The sequence below is a fragment of the Populus alba genome, chromosome 8 (assembly GCF_005239225.2).
Source record: "Populus alba chromosome 8, ASM523922v2, whole genome shotgun sequence".
In the NCBI taxonomy this organism is placed as follows: domain Eukaryota; kingdom Viridiplantae; phylum Streptophyta; class Magnoliopsida; order Malpighiales; family Salicaceae; genus Populus; species Populus alba.
In genome coordinates this window covers 11,432,714-11,452,740 of record NC_133291.1, presented here as the reverse complement: position 1 = coordinate 11,452,740, position 20,027 = coordinate 11,432,714, and the positions used below count along the sequence as shown (strand labels likewise).

General features: G+C 33.3%; 2 protein-coding genes across 8 annotated transcripts in view; both read left to right on the top strand.

Annotated features, from left to right (window-relative positions):
• Nucleotides 1-9,215: 9,215 nt before the first annotated feature.
• LOC118056939 (uncharacterized) lies at nucleotides 9,216-13,684 on the top strand. Its single transcript, XM_035069376.2, has 6 exons — nucleotides 9,216-9,793; nucleotides 11,199-11,361; nucleotides 11,817-11,993; nucleotides 12,104-12,187; nucleotides 12,598-12,679; nucleotides 12,787-13,684. Exons 1-6 carry the CDS (start codon nucleotides 9,411-9,413, stop codon nucleotides 13,218-13,220), a joined length of 1,323 nt encoding a protein of 440 aa, XP_034925267.1. The 5' UTR covers nucleotides 9,216-9,410; the 3' UTR covers nucleotides 13,221-13,684.
• A 5,841-nt stretch (nucleotides 13,685-19,525) lies between these two features.
• The window catches only part of LOC118056861 (uncharacterized), a 32,351-nt gene continuing 31,849 nt past the window's right edge, over nucleotides 19,526-20,027 (top strand). For 3 of the 7 annotated variants that reach the window (XM_035069256.2, XM_035069263.2, XM_073410656.1), the window contains exon 1: nucleotides 19,537-20,025. The gene's annotated coding sequence lies outside the window, so the exon portion shown is untranslated. Of the gene's footprint in view, nucleotides 20,026-20,027 lie in introns of all 7 variants that reach the window. The other 4 variants (XM_073410659.1, XM_073410658.1, XM_035069272.2 and 1 more) reach the window with 4 other exon arrangements.

Here is a 20,027-nt window from a genome sequence, read left to right as displayed (position 1 = left end):
AAAAATTGTAGCAAAAAATCCAAAAGACCCCTTGATGCACTTCTATTTTTTAATTTTAAGAATAAAGTTGTCTTTTGAAAGACATAAATATCCTTATATGTTAGTTTCAAAAATTAACTTTAAGAATAATTGAGTTATTTACCTGTATTTAAAAAAAAAAAAAAAAGACATGGATTGTATGAAAAAGTCAAAATATTTTCAATATCAAGGTATTTAATTTTATTTTGTTTGAAAAAACAAAACAATAATTACACTATATCAGGGAGTCTATATGCTCAGTGAATTTGCCTTTCTTTTAAGTGTTTTTTTTTTTTTTTTTTATATACCTTCAAATACTTGTAATTGCTTCTACTTTTAGGTCGTTTTGTCCTAATGCATCATTTATTTTTCCAACAGGTGAAAAGGTTGGTTGTGACTGAGACGGAAAAGATGTACAAGGCTCGAAAACAAAATGAGGCAAACCACCGAGCTGTACGTCCCCCATTGGTCATAAACCACCTGCCTACTTCTTGCAAGCACTTCCACTTAGAGAGTGCGTTTCTCCTAATGCAAATCTTCGGAGGTCAGCTCTGTTTCCTAAAATGTTCATTGGTTGCTCAAGCTCTCTGTTTTCAAGCAGTGATTTTACTAAAAAGTGCAGCTGATTTAGTAATCTGGAATGACAGGGTTTCCTTGGCCTATGCAGTGGGGCAACGAATTATAAAACTTTTCATCTGGTGCGTACCCAGAAACAAAAATTTCCAACGTAGAAATGTGGTTCACGTTTTTTGAATCTTTGTAATTTGACAATTGGCCTTTGAATGCTTTAATGGGGCATTGATGCCCAGTCTTAATTCTGTGTGAGATCTTAATATATATGAAGCAAAATGTCCCAATTTCTCTTGTTTTTGGTGATTGTTCTGAAGAATGTTAAAGTCGCCCCTTTATAAGTTGCAACGGCTTGTTTCCTTGTTTATGGAATCCATGAAAACTTATGATTTCTATATAAACAATTCCCTTTTTTCTGCAGACAGCTTGGTCTCGAACTTTTTATTTAGAACACAGGCAAGTGTGGCACAAACTGCTGGTCTTCCAATATTGATTTTATTTTATTTTACGTATTTGAATTATCTGGTTTTACTTTTCTATCAATCCGAGGACTAGAAAAGAAATGGAAATTGTCCATTTGATAGAAAAACTTGAATTTAACGAAGATTTTGTGTACTTAATAGTCGTTTGTTTGATTGTGTTCTTGAATGGTATGTCACACGCAGACAGGGGATGGAAAGTTAGGGAGGCAGGGGGTCCCCCATGCTGGGCTGTGCTTTGTTAGAGTGGAAATTTGTGCCTTTGCCAAATCTTTGTTTTGCATAATTGTAGTAAGCGTCATCATGAAAAGCTCTTAAAGCAAAATAAAATAAAATAAAAGATGCCCATAGAGAGTAAAGCACCTTGTGTTCAAGTGTTTTTGGTAATCAAACAGCAAAAGGAGACTTTTTTGCGGTGAGAAAAAAAATATAGCTGGTCAAAAGGACTTGCATCAAAATTGGGTCTACTTTAAGCTCTGGAATGGCAGTGCAGCTGTCAATTTTTTGTCCCAAATGTTGTTGCATTAAGAGATTGTCCCTAATTGTGCATCCACGAAACAGGGTGCTCAAGAAATGAGAATTCACAAATCTGAGAGCTCAGGCAACGCTGTTTTGACTCATCAGATGTTCAATCTTGTCCGATACAAGATTTCCTGTGGCTGCTGTGAGGGATTCCAGACAGATTCTCAGATTTTTGTAGTTGATGGAGTTTTTGCCATTCTTATAGCTAGACGTTGTTGTTTGCTTGTGTTCCTGTTACAATTCCTCGATTTTTCGTAATGCTTTCGTAGTAGGGTGAGCTCCTGCCTCGTAGCTTTGATGATAAAAACCTCATTTATAACAAAAGGAAAAAAAATCTCTGCCACTGAGAAAACTCGGGTAAAACCTATGCCTTGTACCGGAACTGTTTGGTGTCTAATTTCGATTCTTTTTATGTAAACCCAACCGAAATCGAGTTTAGCTTTAAGCTATAGAATGCTTGGAGAGAAAAAAAAATGTTCGGATGTGATCGAAGAAAGAATTAATTAAAGTAAAAAAAATGACATGGTTTTTAATCTTTTATAACTTTTTTGTCTTAGTAAATAGTAACGCATATAAGAAATTTATTGGTCAATAGTAACTCCAGTTCTCTGTTAATGTCTTAGGAAACGATTTTAAATCTATTTAATCGACTAACGAGTGAATATCTCAGCTAGCATACGCAAGCCAGTCAAACTTCAACTCGTGGTTACCTTTTACAGATTTCCAAAGAACACTTCATTGTATGCGAAATGTTCTATTCTTGAAAACTGGTGTGGTTAGTGGGTTCGTTTTTTTATTTCCACTTTATCATCTCGATTTTGAATCTATGAGAAAGGTTGTGAGAGGTAGAGCCTACTTATGAAAGCGTTAGTGCTGATGTTCTGTTTTGAATCTCATCGAGGAAGTTCCGAGTCCTTGTGTAAAGCTGATCCAATAATATATAGACAATTTATAAATAAATTAAAAAGCAAATTGTTCTCTTACGAGGCTTCTGACATGGATGATGTTGCTAGCCCTGGGCATAAATATCATCAGTTTTCATATTTTCCCACTGTTCGGATTCTGGTGCAAGGGAGAAGGCCTTGGGACTTGTGGCCGCAGGAGCACAATGGTTTGAGAAGTAGATTGCTATGGTTTTTCCCAGTTTGTTCGAGGGAGAACAGGAGAAGTGGTATTAGGAAGCGTACAGTATTGCAAATTACAATCTAATACTTACTCTGTCTTCTCTCTTTTTTTATCAGATTTTACCACTGTATGTCGAGCAGAAACACAGTATTGTTAGACGAGGAGGACATTACTGTTATCTTTCATGCACTAATTATGGTATTGGACCCCAACAGAGGACTTCAAAGCTGTTTCTCGTAGCAATGCCATGTATCTTTAGTGTCATTTTCCCATTCCTTTTCCCATCTCTACCAAGCCTGTTGATCCTTGATCTTTTAGTAACAGATGGTTCATTAAAAAATTGAATTGCAAGTGGTCAACTTTTACAAACATGGCAATAACCATGTTACACAGTATGCATCACTTAATAAAACCTATTTCCCCCATACTTTTCCCTCTCATGCCCACTCCTCCACCCTTCTTTATGGCTCTGTTCAAAGCTTTTACAGGCCGACCTGTATTTCTTTACATTTAAGCTTGGAATCGAACTGTTTAGGGAAAACATTGATGACAAGCTTCTCTCACCTCCTATCTACCCTTTTTCCTCAAGTGGGAAACCAAAAGAGATATCCTTTAAACACCCCTGTCAAGATCATCATGCATCAATGAGTCCCATTTCTTTAGCGGGTTTTTCATTTCATTATAGGTTCTCCAATACGAGATATTATTAATTAGTTCCTTAAGAAGTGATTAATAATGGGATTTTTTAAAAAGTACATTTCTTTAATTTACAAACGAGCGTACCTTATTCCATTGGATAATCAATTTGCATATGAGATGTGCTGATGAGAGGCGAGGCAGGCGGGAGAAAGCTTTTGGTATGCTTCTGTTATTCGATAGATACGGACAAAAGTTCTTGCTTTGACCTCAATTTTGTACGCAAATCCCTGCGATTTGAGCCCAGTTATTATCAATCATTGACAAGTGTCCTCGATTTTCTCCGCCAAACTAGGTGTTTGTATCATTCAATTCTCAATCCGCAATATATACACTCAAAATCCTTGTACTTGTACAAAGGATTTTTGTTTTGTTCAGATGCCAAGACATTCCAAAAATGTTAAAAGTTGTACAGTTCAATCCCTATATAGGTAGAGAGGATCACAATTTGCGTGCAACAAGCAAAGTGAATATTTGGGTACTCAAAGCAAACAAAGCCAAAGTTTCTTCTTTAACACTCTGTGAAAGCATGATTAGAAGGTAGGGAAGCTGTAGAAAGTGGGACTCCATGTCAATATATGACCCACAAAAAGATACTTACTCATAGTCCATTGTTAACTCATCCTCAGCTCTCACGTATATAAGGGCCCATGAAAGAACAATGCATGGCCAAATATCAAACAGTCTCTCTCTCTTTCGTTGCTACACAGTTGAGGGGAATGCTGTCTGGTTCGAGACCATTCACCTGAAGCGCACGCATTCATCTTTTGAGTGATCTCGGACCAGGCTTCATTCCCCCCAACTCAAAATCACAGGCTAATTAACCTCTTGGCTAGCTGGAAACCCTTAATTATGCAACTTCAATCAATGGCCTGGTATCTTTAGCCCACTACAGCTCTTCACCTCTCAAAATCTGGCAATCTTGCATTATGTTCAGTATTTCAATTTGTGTCTCTTTTTTATATTCTGTTCGCAGCTCACAAGAAAGCACCAGTGAAGATCAATGAAACACGCACATACATGTACAATTGAGGCTAATTAAAGAGTCGGATGTGATCATCTAGCTAGCTAGAATCAGGATATTTAAACAGGTATGCCATGTTAAAGATTTCTATTCTACAGTAACTTTTCTAGTGATAATTCTACACACACACACACACACACAACTTCCTTAGTGATTTTCTCAATATTGATTGTAAGACTCCCTTTGAAATTGCAGTCAAGAGGACCTGCTCTTACGTAACAATCTATATCCTAGATGGATTAATTAAGGAAGTTCTACTTGTACTGCAATGGCGTGTCTGTTTGTGTGCTGAACCATTCAACTTGCCAAACTTAGGGAGGGTGCTGTAAATAAGCACCTAGCTAGTTGTGATTCTCTTTTCTTTCAAGAAGCTAAGTTAATTGATTAAGACAATTACGTCATCAAAGATAAAGCATGCATCTCTCAAGAAGAAATATGCTACAGTTCCACTTACTCTTTGAAAGACTTCGAGGCGTGGGAAAAAAAAAAAACCATTGAAAAAAGAATTTTTCTTGGAGTTTGGTTCCAAATGCAACCTCTAGCTAGTCTGCACGACCTTTCTTTGTTCTTTACCAAATTCGTCGAAAAACAGAACCGGTGTCTAGTGTGAAAATCTGACTCAAAAGGTAAAAAAATACAACAAACAGAGAGATTTTGGCAGATTGGCTTTGCTTGTAGAGAGTTGCAAAGAATATTGAAGCTTGTAGTTGCTTTCACTTTATGTGTTGCATGAGAGGAGTGTCTGCTGCCAAATTGAGCTTTGAACTTGCTCCTTTTTGCCTTACGACTGCCATCATAACCCAGCTCCTCGGTCATTAGCCAATTCCTTCCTTTTTAATGCCATGTGGGTCAGTCATCTGCTATCCCATCATGTGGGTCTGTTTCTGCACGTATCCTTTTTTTTTTCTATAACTCGGGATATTTGGATTAGTTTGTGCGCACCCCAACTAATTTTTAAAATTCACTAAACATTATCCAAGCTTAATAAACATATAAAACACCGCATGAATGATAAGTTTATACGATAAGGTTCGAACCTATGTTTAGCCACAATCCCATGTGCACGCATAACTTGTTCCTTGCCCATGATCTGATACACACCATTTACTTCTTGGATCATGTTCCATGTGGGTTTGATCAGCATAAAAATATAGCTAGCCACCATGTGATTGTGTTTATGGCTTTGGCAAGTTGTACACTCACAAAAGACAGGGGATTATATACGCATAATCTGTAATAATCTATTTAATTTACAACCTTTTTGTCTGATATGATGATCATAATCATCGAACTCATAATCCTATTATAACATAGTAAAATATAGATATAAATATTGATCTAATATTGGCATGCATTTGGCTGACATGTATGACACATGTATGAGTAAGAAGGTGTGAATACTAATTATAAAGAATTTGAATGCGTATTTTAAACATCTTTTATAAATATTAATCATGTATAAAATTTTCTATATACGGTTATTATACGAACCAATATAAACCAATACCCAGACAAAATCTGGCTTTACTTTTCATGGAATTTAGAAGCTCATAATCTATCCGTACACTAAAGTAGTCGAATCATTTTATTTGTATGAGAATCATAGGAAAGGATATAGTTTTTGTATGCAATAGATAGGAGAGGCACGTGAAACTTTTTGAGCCATAGATGGAAGAGTCAAAAGAGAAGAGAGACATCTTGAGTGTGGATGGCAATTGGCAAGAGAAAAAAAGTATTCCCTATGCTCGATAAAGCCCATATTCAATACTTTTTACTACTCTTTTTTTTTTTTTTTTTTTTTTGATTTGATGGCATGAGAATTTGTAAAAAAGCATTTAACTGCAAATTTGAAAAACACTAGGAAAAAAGGCAATTTCAAAAGAGAGAAAGACTTAAAGTGAGATTTTGTTGGTCATTGTATTCACCAAATTTTTCCTAACACAAAGTTGTTCTCTTCAAAATATTTTTCTTTTCCTTTTCATATTTAAAATAATATTCTTACCCATTTTATAATAAAAAATAAATATTAAAAAAATAAACCTCGAATGTGAGATCTCAATCTTTTATACTTGTAAATCATCAGGACTTATAAATTTAATAATTCAACTCAAAACTTTTTATAAAAATACATTTAAGAATCTGTTTAATAATGTAACCAGTCGCATGTTTATTAATTGTCTTGGTATGTTGATGTTAATAATAAATTTTAAAAATTTTAAAATATATTATTTTAATATATTTTTTAAATAAATAACACTTTGAAAAGCCATCGTTACCATAACATTAAATAGACTTTAAATATAACTTGATTCATATATTTTTTAAGTGTTTCTGATAATATTTTCTATCATCAAATCACCGAAAAGATAAAAAAAAATTTAAATAAATATTAACAAGTATACATTTGCTTTATCAACAAGTACATGGAGTAAGAATTGGAGCAAGAATGTTCTTGAGTTATTAAAGGACTGGTTAAGACATAAAATGGACAAATGTTTTTATAATATATATATATATATATATATATATATATATATATATATATATATATATATCCAGGCCAGCTTGCGTACTTCTCGATTAATTATACGGATTTTGAAGTTAACGATCATATAAATCTTTAGTGATTATCATATAAGCAACCACATCGCTCAAACTTGAAATCACGAAAAGAGTAAATTTTTTTAATTTTTAATTTTTATTATTTGATCACCTCCTATATGGTTTCTGTATATATTCTTAACTCTTAAAGTCCACGCTGTAATATTCTGTATGAAATTGTATTACATGCTTAGAACATCTTATCCAACATCCTGCTTAGACTATCTTGAACACAAATTCAATGTCTTTAGTTTTGAGTCAACGGGATAAAGACCCATGTTAAATTTTTTGTCATTTAATTGACTTGTGGAACGATCCTCCTATTGACCTGTAAATACTTCATGCTGTCCCCAAATTTATTTATCTATTTGTGTTTCATGTTGTTTTGATGTATTATTATTAAAAATAAATTTTAAAAAATAAAAAAATATATATTATTTCAGTATATTTTGAAATAAAAAAATATTTTAAAAAACAATTCCTCCCACAATATCAAACAATTTCTTTATCATGTCATGCTCATTTACCTTTTAAAGTTGATTGATTAGGCTGGGGAGACTATTTAATTATATATCATACTATATGGACTAATAAAGTGATCGTGATAAATTAGAGGGACTGAACTTGACTAGTGTAAAATGAGAGAAAAGGTGAACTGGGCTGCGCAAGATGCGGCATGGCGTGTGCACGAGAAAGAAGAAGGCCCAATCAATTAAATCCTTTGCGACTGAATTTTGTAGGTGGCACGATGTGGGTGGAAGGGAACAGCTGACCTAGCGTACATCACATAGCACCGACTATGACCAGGGGAATATCTCCCGCTGCGACGCATCTCCTTTACCGATAATCTTTTTTCTTTTTTATTTATCAAACGAAAAATCGTTTTTCAACTCTTAAGTTTTAGCCTTATCCTCGTAATTAAAACTCAATTTTCACGTGCTGACTTTACTCACGCAACCCTTACCCAAACGCAACGGAAGAGCGTGAATGTCTTCCAAAGGGTACCATTTGTATTTGTTGCCACGCTACACTTTTTACAAAATTTGAAAAAAAATAATTCTTGCTTTGCTTTTTTTTTTTTTTAGAGTCGTTTGTATGTGAAATTATTAAAAATAAATTTTAAAAATAATATATATATATATTTAAATATATTATGGAATGATGAATTTATATATATATATATATATAATTATGATATCTTTTAATATTCAAAAAATGGATGATAAATATTTTTTTATTACTATGTAAAAAATATAAAAATTACTTGTCTAGTTAAAATCATAATAAAAAAATGACCCAAATTAGTTTCTTTAACAATGAAAATAATTTAAAACCTTAAAGTTGCAATAAATAGTACATATTTTGACTCAAGTTCAACTCAAATTAAAACATGATTAATTTTAAACCAAATTTGATAATAAATTTTTAAATCATCAAATTTAATTTAAAACAAAATATTCATGGTTTCATTCAATATATCTTATCATTAAGGGCAAATACAGGGGTGGCTAGTAAAAGCTCTCCAAATTTTTTGCCCCTGCCTCCCCTTGAATAATTATAAATTTTAACTATAAAATAAGTAAATTTTAACTTTTGATCTCCAAAATTTTATTTTTAATTTTACCTCTCCAAACCTAATATCATGGTTTTTTTCTGCTTGTCATGTATAACAAACTTACAAAATAACAAATATCACTCTTAATATTTTTTTGAATAAAAAACTGAAAAAAGCAAAATACTAAAGAGAAAATAAAAATAAAAGTAAAGTTTAAATCAAAATTTCACACAATACTTGAGCGGGTAATTGTTAAAGCAAACATTAAATCTAATTGAGATCTTTAATTTAGAATGTGTTTGGGCACTGTGTTTTTTTTAATTTTAATTTATTTAAAATAATTTTTTTATTTTCAAATTGTTTTGATATATTAATATTAAAAATAATTCTTTTAAATTAAAAAAAATATATTTTAATATATTTTTAAATAAAAATATTTTTAAATCATCACCACTAACACAATTGGAAACATAATCCGGCGGCTTGGAAGGGTATCAAAGAGGAACGTGTTTTAGACGCTCCCTCACCTGTACGTATCGGATCCCAAAATAACCTCCCTCCCGCCCCAAGACCAAGCTCCCATCAACGGTTAAACCACTGCCACGTAATATGACCTCAACCAACGAAATCAACTCCCAACTCCTTCTCTTTCTCTCTCCACAGAACTACCCTCTCCCCCTCTAAAATCCCTGTCTCTGGATCTGTCAGAGACTAACTAAAAAGAATTTATCCAAAATCAACAAACAAACAGTTAATTCATCCATGTAGATCGTCAACCCTATCAGCCCAGCTCAGCAAACAAAAAACTAATTTTCTCGCAATGGGCGAGCCTTTCTTCGATCTAATGGAGTTTCTAAAGACACCTTCCATAACTGAAACACTCGTCGACATTTTGCTATGTGCAGTACCGATATGGCTATCCGTTATGATCGGCCTCGTTATTGGCTGGTCTTGGCGGCCTAGGTGGACTGGCTTGGTCTTTCTTGGCTTGAGGAGCAAGTTTAGGTTCCTTTGGACTGCGCCTCCTGGATTCGGAGCTCGGCGTCTCTGGCTCGCTTTTACGGCTATCTCGGCCTTTTCTGTTTGCCGCACCATTTGGTCCAATTTCCAGGGTAAAAATCGAAAATCAACACCCGCCGCTGCGGCTTCAACTTCGGCAAGCTCACCGAGGAATCCAGGGGGGAGAAGTGGCGGTTCTATTAGGTTAGCTGCATTTCCTTTTCCTTTTCCTTTTTCGAGTTTGCTTTATTTATTTTTCATGGTTTTAAATTGCTATAATTAATATTTTGGATGCGGCCTTTTTCTGATTAATTTAAATTTCAAATTGCAATGAAATTAATTATTGCACTTCGCACACCAGAAAACTGCTGTGTAGGCTGCTCTAAATTCCTGAGCAGTCGAGGGAAATTAGCAATAATGCATGCTAGTTGGCTGATTTTGCATACAATGATGAAGTGCGCTAGTTTGAGATCGTTGAGGCCTACTTATCACAATTGTGTAGTTGCATAGAAGCTTTAAGAAATACGAGTGCTTAAGCTACTGCTTTAAAGTGCTATGGGAAATGTAACGTGATGGAATAGTACAAAGTTGGCCATATGGGTGCGATAAATGAGTGTTAAACATGTTTTGTCTATGCATTTTTTTAATAGGTAATATCATAAATGATGAATGTTCCGAGTTCAGTTTTTAGTCGAGAAACTGTGCATCGTCTGGTATCTAGGGGCGTGAGACTTTGTGCATTTCTTAGTTCTAGTTACTCCTATTTGCTAGATATATTCATGTCCTGTTTGGAAACCAGTTGTAGGGGTGAATACCAAGTCCTGGTGCTATTAACTGATGTCAAGTCACTATTTCAAAGAGTTTAGAGCATCTGAAATTTCTTTGTTTTGATTATTGAAATTTTTAAGTAGTAACTGACGCCTTCTAGTTAAACAGCATTTGCAGTGACAATATTGTTTGGTTTCTTAAATGTTATTATTGGGCAGTGTCCTTTATTCCTTGTATGGTCAAAAAATAACCATGGGTTCTAGTGAAACGTCAAGAATATCAGAAGAGAAAAACAGGGATTGTATGCTTTTAGAAAAGTTCTGTATTCCTGCTGTAAGTGATTTATAGGGTGTAACAGCCACTGTAAATTATTTCATGAGAGATCGTGTGCTTTTATTGAAAGGTAATGACTTGCAGGTTTCAATGGACAAGAATGTAAGCCAAATATTCTCCTTGAATGAAAATTTCCATATTATTAGTGGACTTTGTCTCTCTTCCAGACAATGGATGTTTGAAGTTCTTTCTGGCCTCTCTGGATGTTATAATACATGATAATTGGAGCTTTGGCTTAAGAAACAAAAATATTAATTTAAATTCTCAGGGTCTCTTGATATATGTTAGTTGTGCCTTTATCTTAAAAAAAAAAGGTCTCTTATGATCTATGATAATTGTAGCTTTTATTTCGAGTGATCTCAGACTCCTTCTTTGAAAAAGTAACTTCCAAAGTGTTGACTCTCTCTCGCGTGTGCACACACAAAAGATGTGGACAGTTTCATTGGATTATTGTAGGGTGTTAATTAATGTTGGGCTTGTTGGTTTGTGGTATGCTACTTTCATGCAGCTCCTCTGGTGAGTTAGAGGACAGGGAGGACATTGTCACTGAGAATGACTTAGAACACCTATTGCATCTGCTGGAGGGGAAGGATAGACAGATGGAATGGCAATGTATGATGGAAAGGTCAACCTCAAACATGAGATACCAAGCTTGGCGCCATGAGCCTCAGGTAGATTCAAACTGTGTTTCACTGCTGAAACTGCCTGTGAGAAATAGTTGTGGTTTTTTTTAGCAACCTTCCTGTAACCACATGGTTCGAGCATCATTACTATATGCTGGGATTGCTCAATCATGGGAGTTTATGAATATTGCAGAAAATTTTCCAACTTAGTTCCCTTTGCATTTTCTGGATTTGGTCTTGAGGAGTCTATATGTTATTCCACTTGTCATGTATTTCCATGGTTGGTTGTTTAGTTAATGGCTAAAATGCCTGGTGTTATGCCTAGATTCCTTAGCATGCATATTCTAATATGTTTGTGTAGCCCATCATTCAATGTTCAATAATGTTTCCTATATTGTCCTTCTTCTCTTCAAATCATGTACTGAATGGCAATGCTAGATAATGACTAGATAATGATTTTGAGAGTAACACATATTAGCTCCTGGTGGTATTTTTTCTATCAGGAAGGTCCCACTGTTTACCGAAGTAGATCTGTCTTTGAGGATGCGACTCCAGAATTGGTTAGAGATTTCTTCTGGGATGATGAGTTTCGACCTAAATGGGATACAATGCTTGCTTACTTCAAAATACTTGAAGAATATCCTCATACTGGAACAATGATTGTGCACTGGATAAAAAAGGTTTGATGTATAAATTATGCACAAAGTTGTGTTTATTGATATCCTGTTTCCACTTTCTTGTTTGAACATGTATCATTGATTGAGAAGAGGTTTCCTTCTCCAATTTGCAGTTCCCATTTTTCTGTAGTGATCGAGAATATATCATTGGTCGAAGAATATGGGATGCTGGGAAGGCATATTATTGCGTGTCCAAGGTACTGATGGAGACATCTCATAAATGTTGCTTGCTGAACCTTTTTGTCCTTGTTTGTTTCTTCTTCATTCTTCTGAAGAACAGGCCCCTATCTGTTTTGCCTTTTTTATTAAGGAGGAAGAGTTTGATTGGAGTTCTGTGGTTAATTTAAGGATGACATAAAGGCGAACGATAGCAAGGGTTCTTGCTTCTGATATATGAAAACTTGATATGTTCTTTGTTGTGTCTATCAATTCAATCATTTCTGTACATGGCAGTGTGTTGGCAACTAGATTGATATAACATTTAAATCTCCCTTTTTGACCAGGATTCTGAAGTTTTTCTTCTTTTTAATTTAGTATAAATTCATCTTACATTGGTTGTTGAATGCTGTTGCAATCTTTATTGACTTGCAAATCTACAAAATTGCAGGGGGTGCCTTATCCAGGCCTGCACAAGCGTGACAAGTTAAGGCGTGTCGACCTTTATTTCTCAGGTTGGGTTATTAGGGCAGGTGAGCACTGTTGTTGGTTACACAATCTTAATTTCACAATTTGACGGACTTTATCACTGAGAAAGTAATGGTGCCTTTTGTTTTGTGTCTTTGATGCACGCACATAGTGGAATCTCGCAAAGGAGACGGACAGATGTCTGCATGTGAGGTTACCCTTTTACATTACGAGGACATGGGGATACCCAAAGATGTGGCTAAGTTGGGGGTTCGTCATGCGATGTGGGGAGCGGTGAAGAAACTGCATTCTGGTATGAGAGCATACCAGAATGCAAGGAAATCAGAAGCTTCGTTGTCCAGAAGCGCGCTTATGGCAAGAATTACCACAAAAGTGTCTTTTGATGAAGGCATGGATTCTTCGGAAACAGTTAATGAGGAGGAGGATAGAAGTCCAGCTGTAGATATCCAAAGACACAAGGATCACGGTATTGATTGGAAATGGATAGCTGTAGGCGGAACAGTAGCACTGGTTTGCGGTCTTCACACTGGTGCGATTGGCAAGGCCTTGTTACTTGGAGCAGGGCAAAGACTTGCACGGAAGTGAGAGTCTCCGGGTCAAGGACATCGTGCCCCTATCCGTATCCGTTTCAAGGAAGTTTTTATCCACTTGTTGAGTTATGGACCAATATTTATCAAAGATGGATGATTTATATTTTTCTCACGGTGGCTCTCGTTGGGTAAGAATCTCGTCCTCCTTCCCCTCCAAAGCTTTCATATTCACTGAAGGTATCTGTTAATTATGCAAATTTTGTTTGTGAAAAGAGCGAGTTTGTGCCTAGCCGGTGGTTTTGGAATCTCAAAAAACTTATCTAGCTTAACAGGGAGGGACCCACATAAGCTAGCTGTAGCTTTGAGGGAGGGAGGGAGGGAGGGAGGGAGGGATGGATGAATCATCGGCCCAAATCCAAGCTTAGGTCATTCTCTCATTATTATCTGCGTGTCCATCTACTATAAATCGGATTCTTTGCCCAGTTAAGAACTTATATGATATTTGTGATAGTTATTGTTTTTGAAGGTGTCTTTTATTTATAAAATGTTTTTACGCTACAAAAATAAACATGGTAGTAATCTAAGATTATGAAAGCCACTGCAAATATATTCGAATGGTTCGTTATTTAAAAAGTTGGATATCTCCCATAATTTGGAATCTCTCCAATAATAATCTTAGCAAATCTCCAATAAAGACTTCCTTCTCATAAACTTTCATGGCTTGACTGCTGGAATTGCCCTCCCTCAACATGCTATCAGCTCCCACTGCACTGCCTCTATTGGTTTTGGATTATAACAGCTTCCAGTCATATAATCAATCTGATAAAAAAGAAGAAAAGATCATCACTCCTTTCAGTACCGTTTAATTATAGATTTTAAGAGACAGGCAATAGCCCCCCCGGTATGGACACTCCTCCACATGCACCGCTTCAGCTATTCTCGTCTGCCAAGGTTTTGTTATCTTACCTTGTCCACAAATTTGTGGTGCTATTTCCACCAAAAAGAGAGAGAGAGGGTAAATATAACGGGACATGGGTGAATCGGCAAGACAATCGGTCAAAATCAATGAAAACGTTCGACAAAACTAATCTTGTGATCAAATCCTTTATGAAGAAAGATAGATTAATTTGTTGTGTAGTGTTAAAGATACATTAATTTGTTGTGTAGTGTTATTCTTTCCACAGAAGAAGAAGAGGAGGAGCAAATGAGTGGTTCCTGCATCTTGTATTGTCTCCATGGATAAGCAAGGCTTGAAAGGGACTCATCCCTTTTCCATGGACATGGTGAAGCTGGCCTCCACTATTGATACAAGATGGTCCAGATCCTTCAATGGTGATAGAAACTTGAATACATGCAAACCCTATCCAAAGACGGCTTTATGATGAACTGGATTTAGCTGGTGTGAAATCATGGGCCCGTCCTCGACACCATTCAATTTGTCAAGATGGTGGACATCTGATCTAATTTTGAAACAAGTGATGATCTTTCCTTCCCTTCCGTCATCATTCAAAGCCTTCCAGCCAACAAATTAATTCAAAGTATAAATGCTCTCTCTTTTTTTATTCATAAAAAAAAAAAAAAAGGAGCTCCTCGCATTGGTTGTCTAGATATCGGATGTGGGAATTAAAGGGATCAGCTACGTACCGAGGAACTATTTTTTGTGGCATTGATACGGACATCGGAAAGGGATGTCGGTGGTCCTTCCACCATGGAATTTTGGTAAATGTTTCTCAGTTCACTTCCGGATATGTTTGGAAGAGTAGGAAATATTATTATTATTTATTTAAAAATATATTAAAATAATATTTTTTAAAATTTATTTTTAATATTAACATATATTAAAAAACATAAAAAAATTAATAAAAAAATATGTTAAACCTCAATATCAAAGTGGCAATTTTTTACAATAGCCAATGAAAGTTCAAACTATAATTCCTAGGAATATTTTCTTTTACGCGGAATTTCCTATGGATTATTGCTCAATCAGCAGATTTTTGGAAAACACCGTTGTTTTTTCTTGGTTTATGTTTACATATTTCCTTGATCTTCACCTTAAGTAATGTAAACTCTATTTATTTAAAAGTCTAAAGGGGTGCTGGGTAATTATTTTTTTAAAAAAAGTTTTTATCTCGGAAATATATTAAAATAATATTATTTAAAAAAAATTTAATATCAACACTTAAAAAGATCATAAAACATAAAAAAATAATTTTAAATAAAAAAAATTATGGAAAGTTAGAAGTTTAAAGGGGTGTTTGGGAATATGATAGTATTTGCTTTTCAAAGTAATCTTTGCTCAGAAATACATCAAAATAATTTTTATAAAAAAATATTATTTATAACGTTAACATATTAAAATTATCCGAAAACATAAAAAAAAATTAAGTAAAAAAAAATTCATGAAAAGTGTTTGTCATCAAAGCTATGTTAAAAAAACCAACTCAACCCAATAACTTAATAAAATTCTAAAATATAATTTATTTTATTTTTTAAATATTTTTAAAATATAATTTATATTATTTTTTAAGTATTTGTTATGATATACAAAAATAAATTGAATATAAATTTTTTTCTTAAGTTATTTAGTGTATTTTTAAACCGTATATAAATCATTTTTTATCTTATCCATGCTATTCTAAAAGAGAAACTTTTGTCAACTTTTGCCATTCACTGTAAAGGTAAGCTTGTCCAGTTCTCCATGTAAAGAATAAAGATTGTTATTTATGAAATGACAATTCTACACTTCATATAAAATACTAGTCTTGGTACCCGCTCGATGCCGCGGGTCATTTTTTTTGTATAAAAATATTAAAAAAAACAAAGGAAAAAAATTAACAGGAAGAAAAAAACTAATGAAGAAAAAAAAATGAATTAATTGGGTTAACCCTTTAAACCAGGTTATGCCGTAAAACCTTGGATTGTCAAGCCCAGGATATGTATCATGAAAGTATAAAAGTCTGATAATTAAATAGAAAGAAAAATTAACTTTAACAAACTAAACTAAATGAAAAAAATAACTCGTCAAATCAAGTCAACCCATCAAACCCGAGATCCGTATCATGAGAATCTGATAACTAAATAAAAAAATTTTAACATTAACAAACCAAATAAAGAAAAATTCATAAAAAAAATTAAAAAGAAAAAAAACAAAGCTAATATTGTAGTAATCCATAGTGTTTTTTTTTTTTTAAAAAAAGCTACAAAGCTAAGTTTTCAACCAGATCAATATAAAAAAAACAACAAAGACTATTTTTTTTAAAATCAATTTTGGGTAAAATAAATGAAAAAAAAAACATGTAAAAAAAAAAACAAAAGCGGAAAAAAAAAACACATTGGGAAAGCTACAGTGTTTTAAAAAAAATAAACAAAAAAACTACAATTTCAACCAGTTCAATAGTAAAAAAATAAAATCAACAAAAAAAATTCTGAAAAAAAAATGCAAAAATTGACAATTTAAAAAAAAAAGAAAAACAAATAAAAAAATAAAAAAACATGTGGGGAAAGCTAAAGCTAGATTATCATTCAGCTCAATATTGAAAAAATAAATTCGATAAATATAATTTTTTAAAAAAATATATAGGGAAACACTGCAGCAAAACAAAAACTATATAGGGGAAACACTGTAGCAATCCATATTATTTAAAAAAAAAAACTACAAAGTTAAATTCTCAACCAACTTAATATATAAAAAAAATCTACAAGGATCATGTTGAAAAAAAAATCATAAAAAAAAAACCAATGTATGAGAATATTATACAATCCATAATGTTTTAAAGAAAAAAACTATATAGTTAAATTTTTAACCAGCTTAATATTTAAAAAAAATTAGTAAAAATAATTTTTAAAAAAAAATTAAAAAAAAAAACAAAGACAAAGAAGTTAATTTTGGGTAAAAAAAAAAGAAAAAACATGTAAAAAAAAAAAGAAACAAAAGAAAAAAAAAAACTACAGTTAAAAAACTGTTACGGGAAAAAAAAAATGTTAAAAAAAAAACTGTTTCTGTAAAAAAAAAATAAAAAATCACAGTTGTTAAGTGATTTCCCCACACGTTTTAGAGTTTTTTATAATATGTTTTTAAAAATCTACTACAGAGACCGTGAAAACTCGATTTATTATTATTATTTTTTTTATGATTGAAGGTGGTTGTTATTTTTATTGTATCTTGGCTTGATTTTAGGCCACGATTTGTGTATGAAAATGGTGTGGTTGGAGTTTAGAGATTGTGGTGGTGGCGACAAGGAAAGAATAGATTAGAGGGGAGGGGAGCAGCATGGTGGAGAGAGACCGTCGAGGATTTGTGTGAAAAAGAGCTGAGAGGTGGAGGAGAAGGGCCATGGTGGAGAGACTATCGGTTTAAAGTGGCGGCTGGTCGCTCGGGTTTTTTTTGTGGATTGCTAGTAAAGGCTACTATGGGGAGAGGATTTGGGTGGTGTGAGAAGGACAATAGATGTGATTTGGTGATAAAAGGACTGTAATCGCTAGAGAATGTAGAGTGGTGGTGGTGGAGCTGCTATGTGGCTATTGTGGGAAGGGCTGCCACGGTTGGAGTAGAGCAATAGGATGAAGCCGGGAAGAGGAAGCTTAGGTCTGGAGGAGAGAGAAGTAGCGACCAAGTTTGCGGTTGTTGTGGTGGGGGAATGATGGATTGTCAAATTACAGCTAGGAAAGGGGGTCTCTGCTGGATTTATTTAGGAGAGGGACATATAGAGACAAGATAAGGCTGTTATTATTATTATTATTATTATCATATATTACTTTAGTTTTTTTAAATTTTTTTGTGTTAAAATATATTTAAATAATATTTTTTTATTTTTAAAAATTATTTTTAAAATCAACATATTAAAATGGAATAAAAATATAAAAAAAATTAATTTAAAATAAAAATAAAAATAATAAAATTTATATTTTTTTAACTCTATATATTATTAAAGACGAGTTGTAACTTCGACCACCGATATCACGGTGCTATTAGAAGCAAGTCCCATCGTTCGAGCCTCGTGAGGCCTCGGGTTGATGGGATTCAAGGGAGATCTTGACCGAAACAAAACTACGAAGATATATTTAATTTTTAGTTTTATGCCCCTACACGTTACTAAGAGATAGAATTTTAGTTATTCAATTATTTGTATATAATCAATTTTAGTCTATTATAAAAATCTTGTTTTTATACTATTTTTATAATTATGTGTGTTTTGATAAAAATATTAATACATCTTGTATCAATAAAAAATATCTTACCTTTTTTTTATTGATTCAAATTGAATTTTAAAAGCATTTTATTTTTTCTAACTATCCCTCAAATTTTAATTTTTTTATTAACTAGAATTATATTTAGAAATTTCTTCTATGAAACTAAAATAAAAAATAATATAATTTTTTTTCTCGATAAATCTTTAAAGAAATGTATTTTTATGTTACTTGATTAAAGGAGTTTAATTAAAAGATAAATTGGGATCAAATAATAGGTAATTAAATTCTTATATTATCCTAAATTTCTCAATAACTTGAAAGACCTTGATGTGGGTTGATGTAGCATAAAAGATGATTTTCTTGATTTTTATACTCTTACATCCTATAAAAAAAACATTAAATATATATCTTAAATTAAAGCTTAGGGTACAAACCTTCAATTGATTTAAGTAAACCGATGTTAAGAAATTATAATTCAAAATATTTATTTAAAATATTTCTCATATTTATTCAATATTTTAATTTTCCTCTTTTCATCTATATATGTGATAATAGGGACCCTTTGTAAGTATTTAATCTTAATAGATATTAAAAATTTATCAGTTAATATCTAAATACATTGACACATAATCCATCCATGTTTCATAATTATAAATTTATAATACGCCTAAATTGAATTCATTTTACTATTCTATATATTTTTATAATAATTGTTGATGATTCTAGAACAGCTAGTGATATGATCATCTTGTTTCTTATTAGAATAGCTACCATAAGGCAAGTAGTCAACAACAGTAGATCGGCTGGATCCTCCTCCGAAAAGATTATTATCACAAGCTCAAGATCAAACAATTTCCTTTTCTTCCTCGATCGAACGGTTGTTGGATACATGCTGATAATTTGTTTACTTCGCTCATTTCAAGCGCTTAAGGTGGTATGTTTTAATTTAAAAGAAAATCTAAAACTCGATTAACTGTGAGATAAGGGATGAATATGGTCAGCTCGGGACCTAAGAAATCATGGATTTTTTGGATTCCTGACGGGGCACATGAACCCACTTTTTTTTGTTATTTATTCATTAAATAAAGATATACAGAAACACAAAGTGAACTGAAATAATTGGTGACATCAGTGTTGGCTTTCCCTGTGGATGAGGCAAAAACCTCGAAACTTTACAAAGTAGATTATTTGTACTCTGACTCCGAAGTCGAAGAGTTTACATTTTTCCCAGGAACCCCGGAAAAAGAAGAGATTTTGACAGATGATGATGATGATGCGCGCTACCCTTTACTAATCTTGTAGCTATCTTTATTTATTTATTTATCATACCATGACATAAACAGATAGGACCGTGATAAACGTAGCTTGACTTGATATTTACTGGCACACCATGTCTCCTCGTGGCATTCCCTGAACCTCATACTTTAGAATCTCAGCAAAAGCCAGTATGTGTGCTTATTGTAGCAGGACGCATGGCAGCCACCTTGTGTTTTTGGATGCCACTCTGTTATTGAGACCAAGTCCTCCTTCCTTCTCTCTACTTGTCTAAAAAGTAAAGTCCAAGCGTACTTAATCGTCTTGCTTTGTTCAGAAGGTGTCTGCTAGTGCTTGTGCTTCATAGGATCAGCAATAGGATGATTACTTCTTTCAGGGATTTAAGGGACTGTTAGGT

Coding starts and splice junctions, on each gene's coding strand:
- LOC118056939 (XM_035069376.2), top strand. CDS start 9,411: ATGGGCGAGCCTTTCTTCGATCTAATGGAGTTTCTAAAGACACCTTCC. Junction 11,994..12,103: donor TTGTGCACTGGATAAAAAAG/GTTTGATGTATA, acceptor TCCAATTTGCAG/TTCCCATTTTTCTGTAGTGA. Junction 12,680..12,786: donor AGGTTGGGTTATTAGGGCAG/GTGAGCACTGTT, acceptor GCACGCACATAG/TGGAATCTCGCAAAGGAGAC.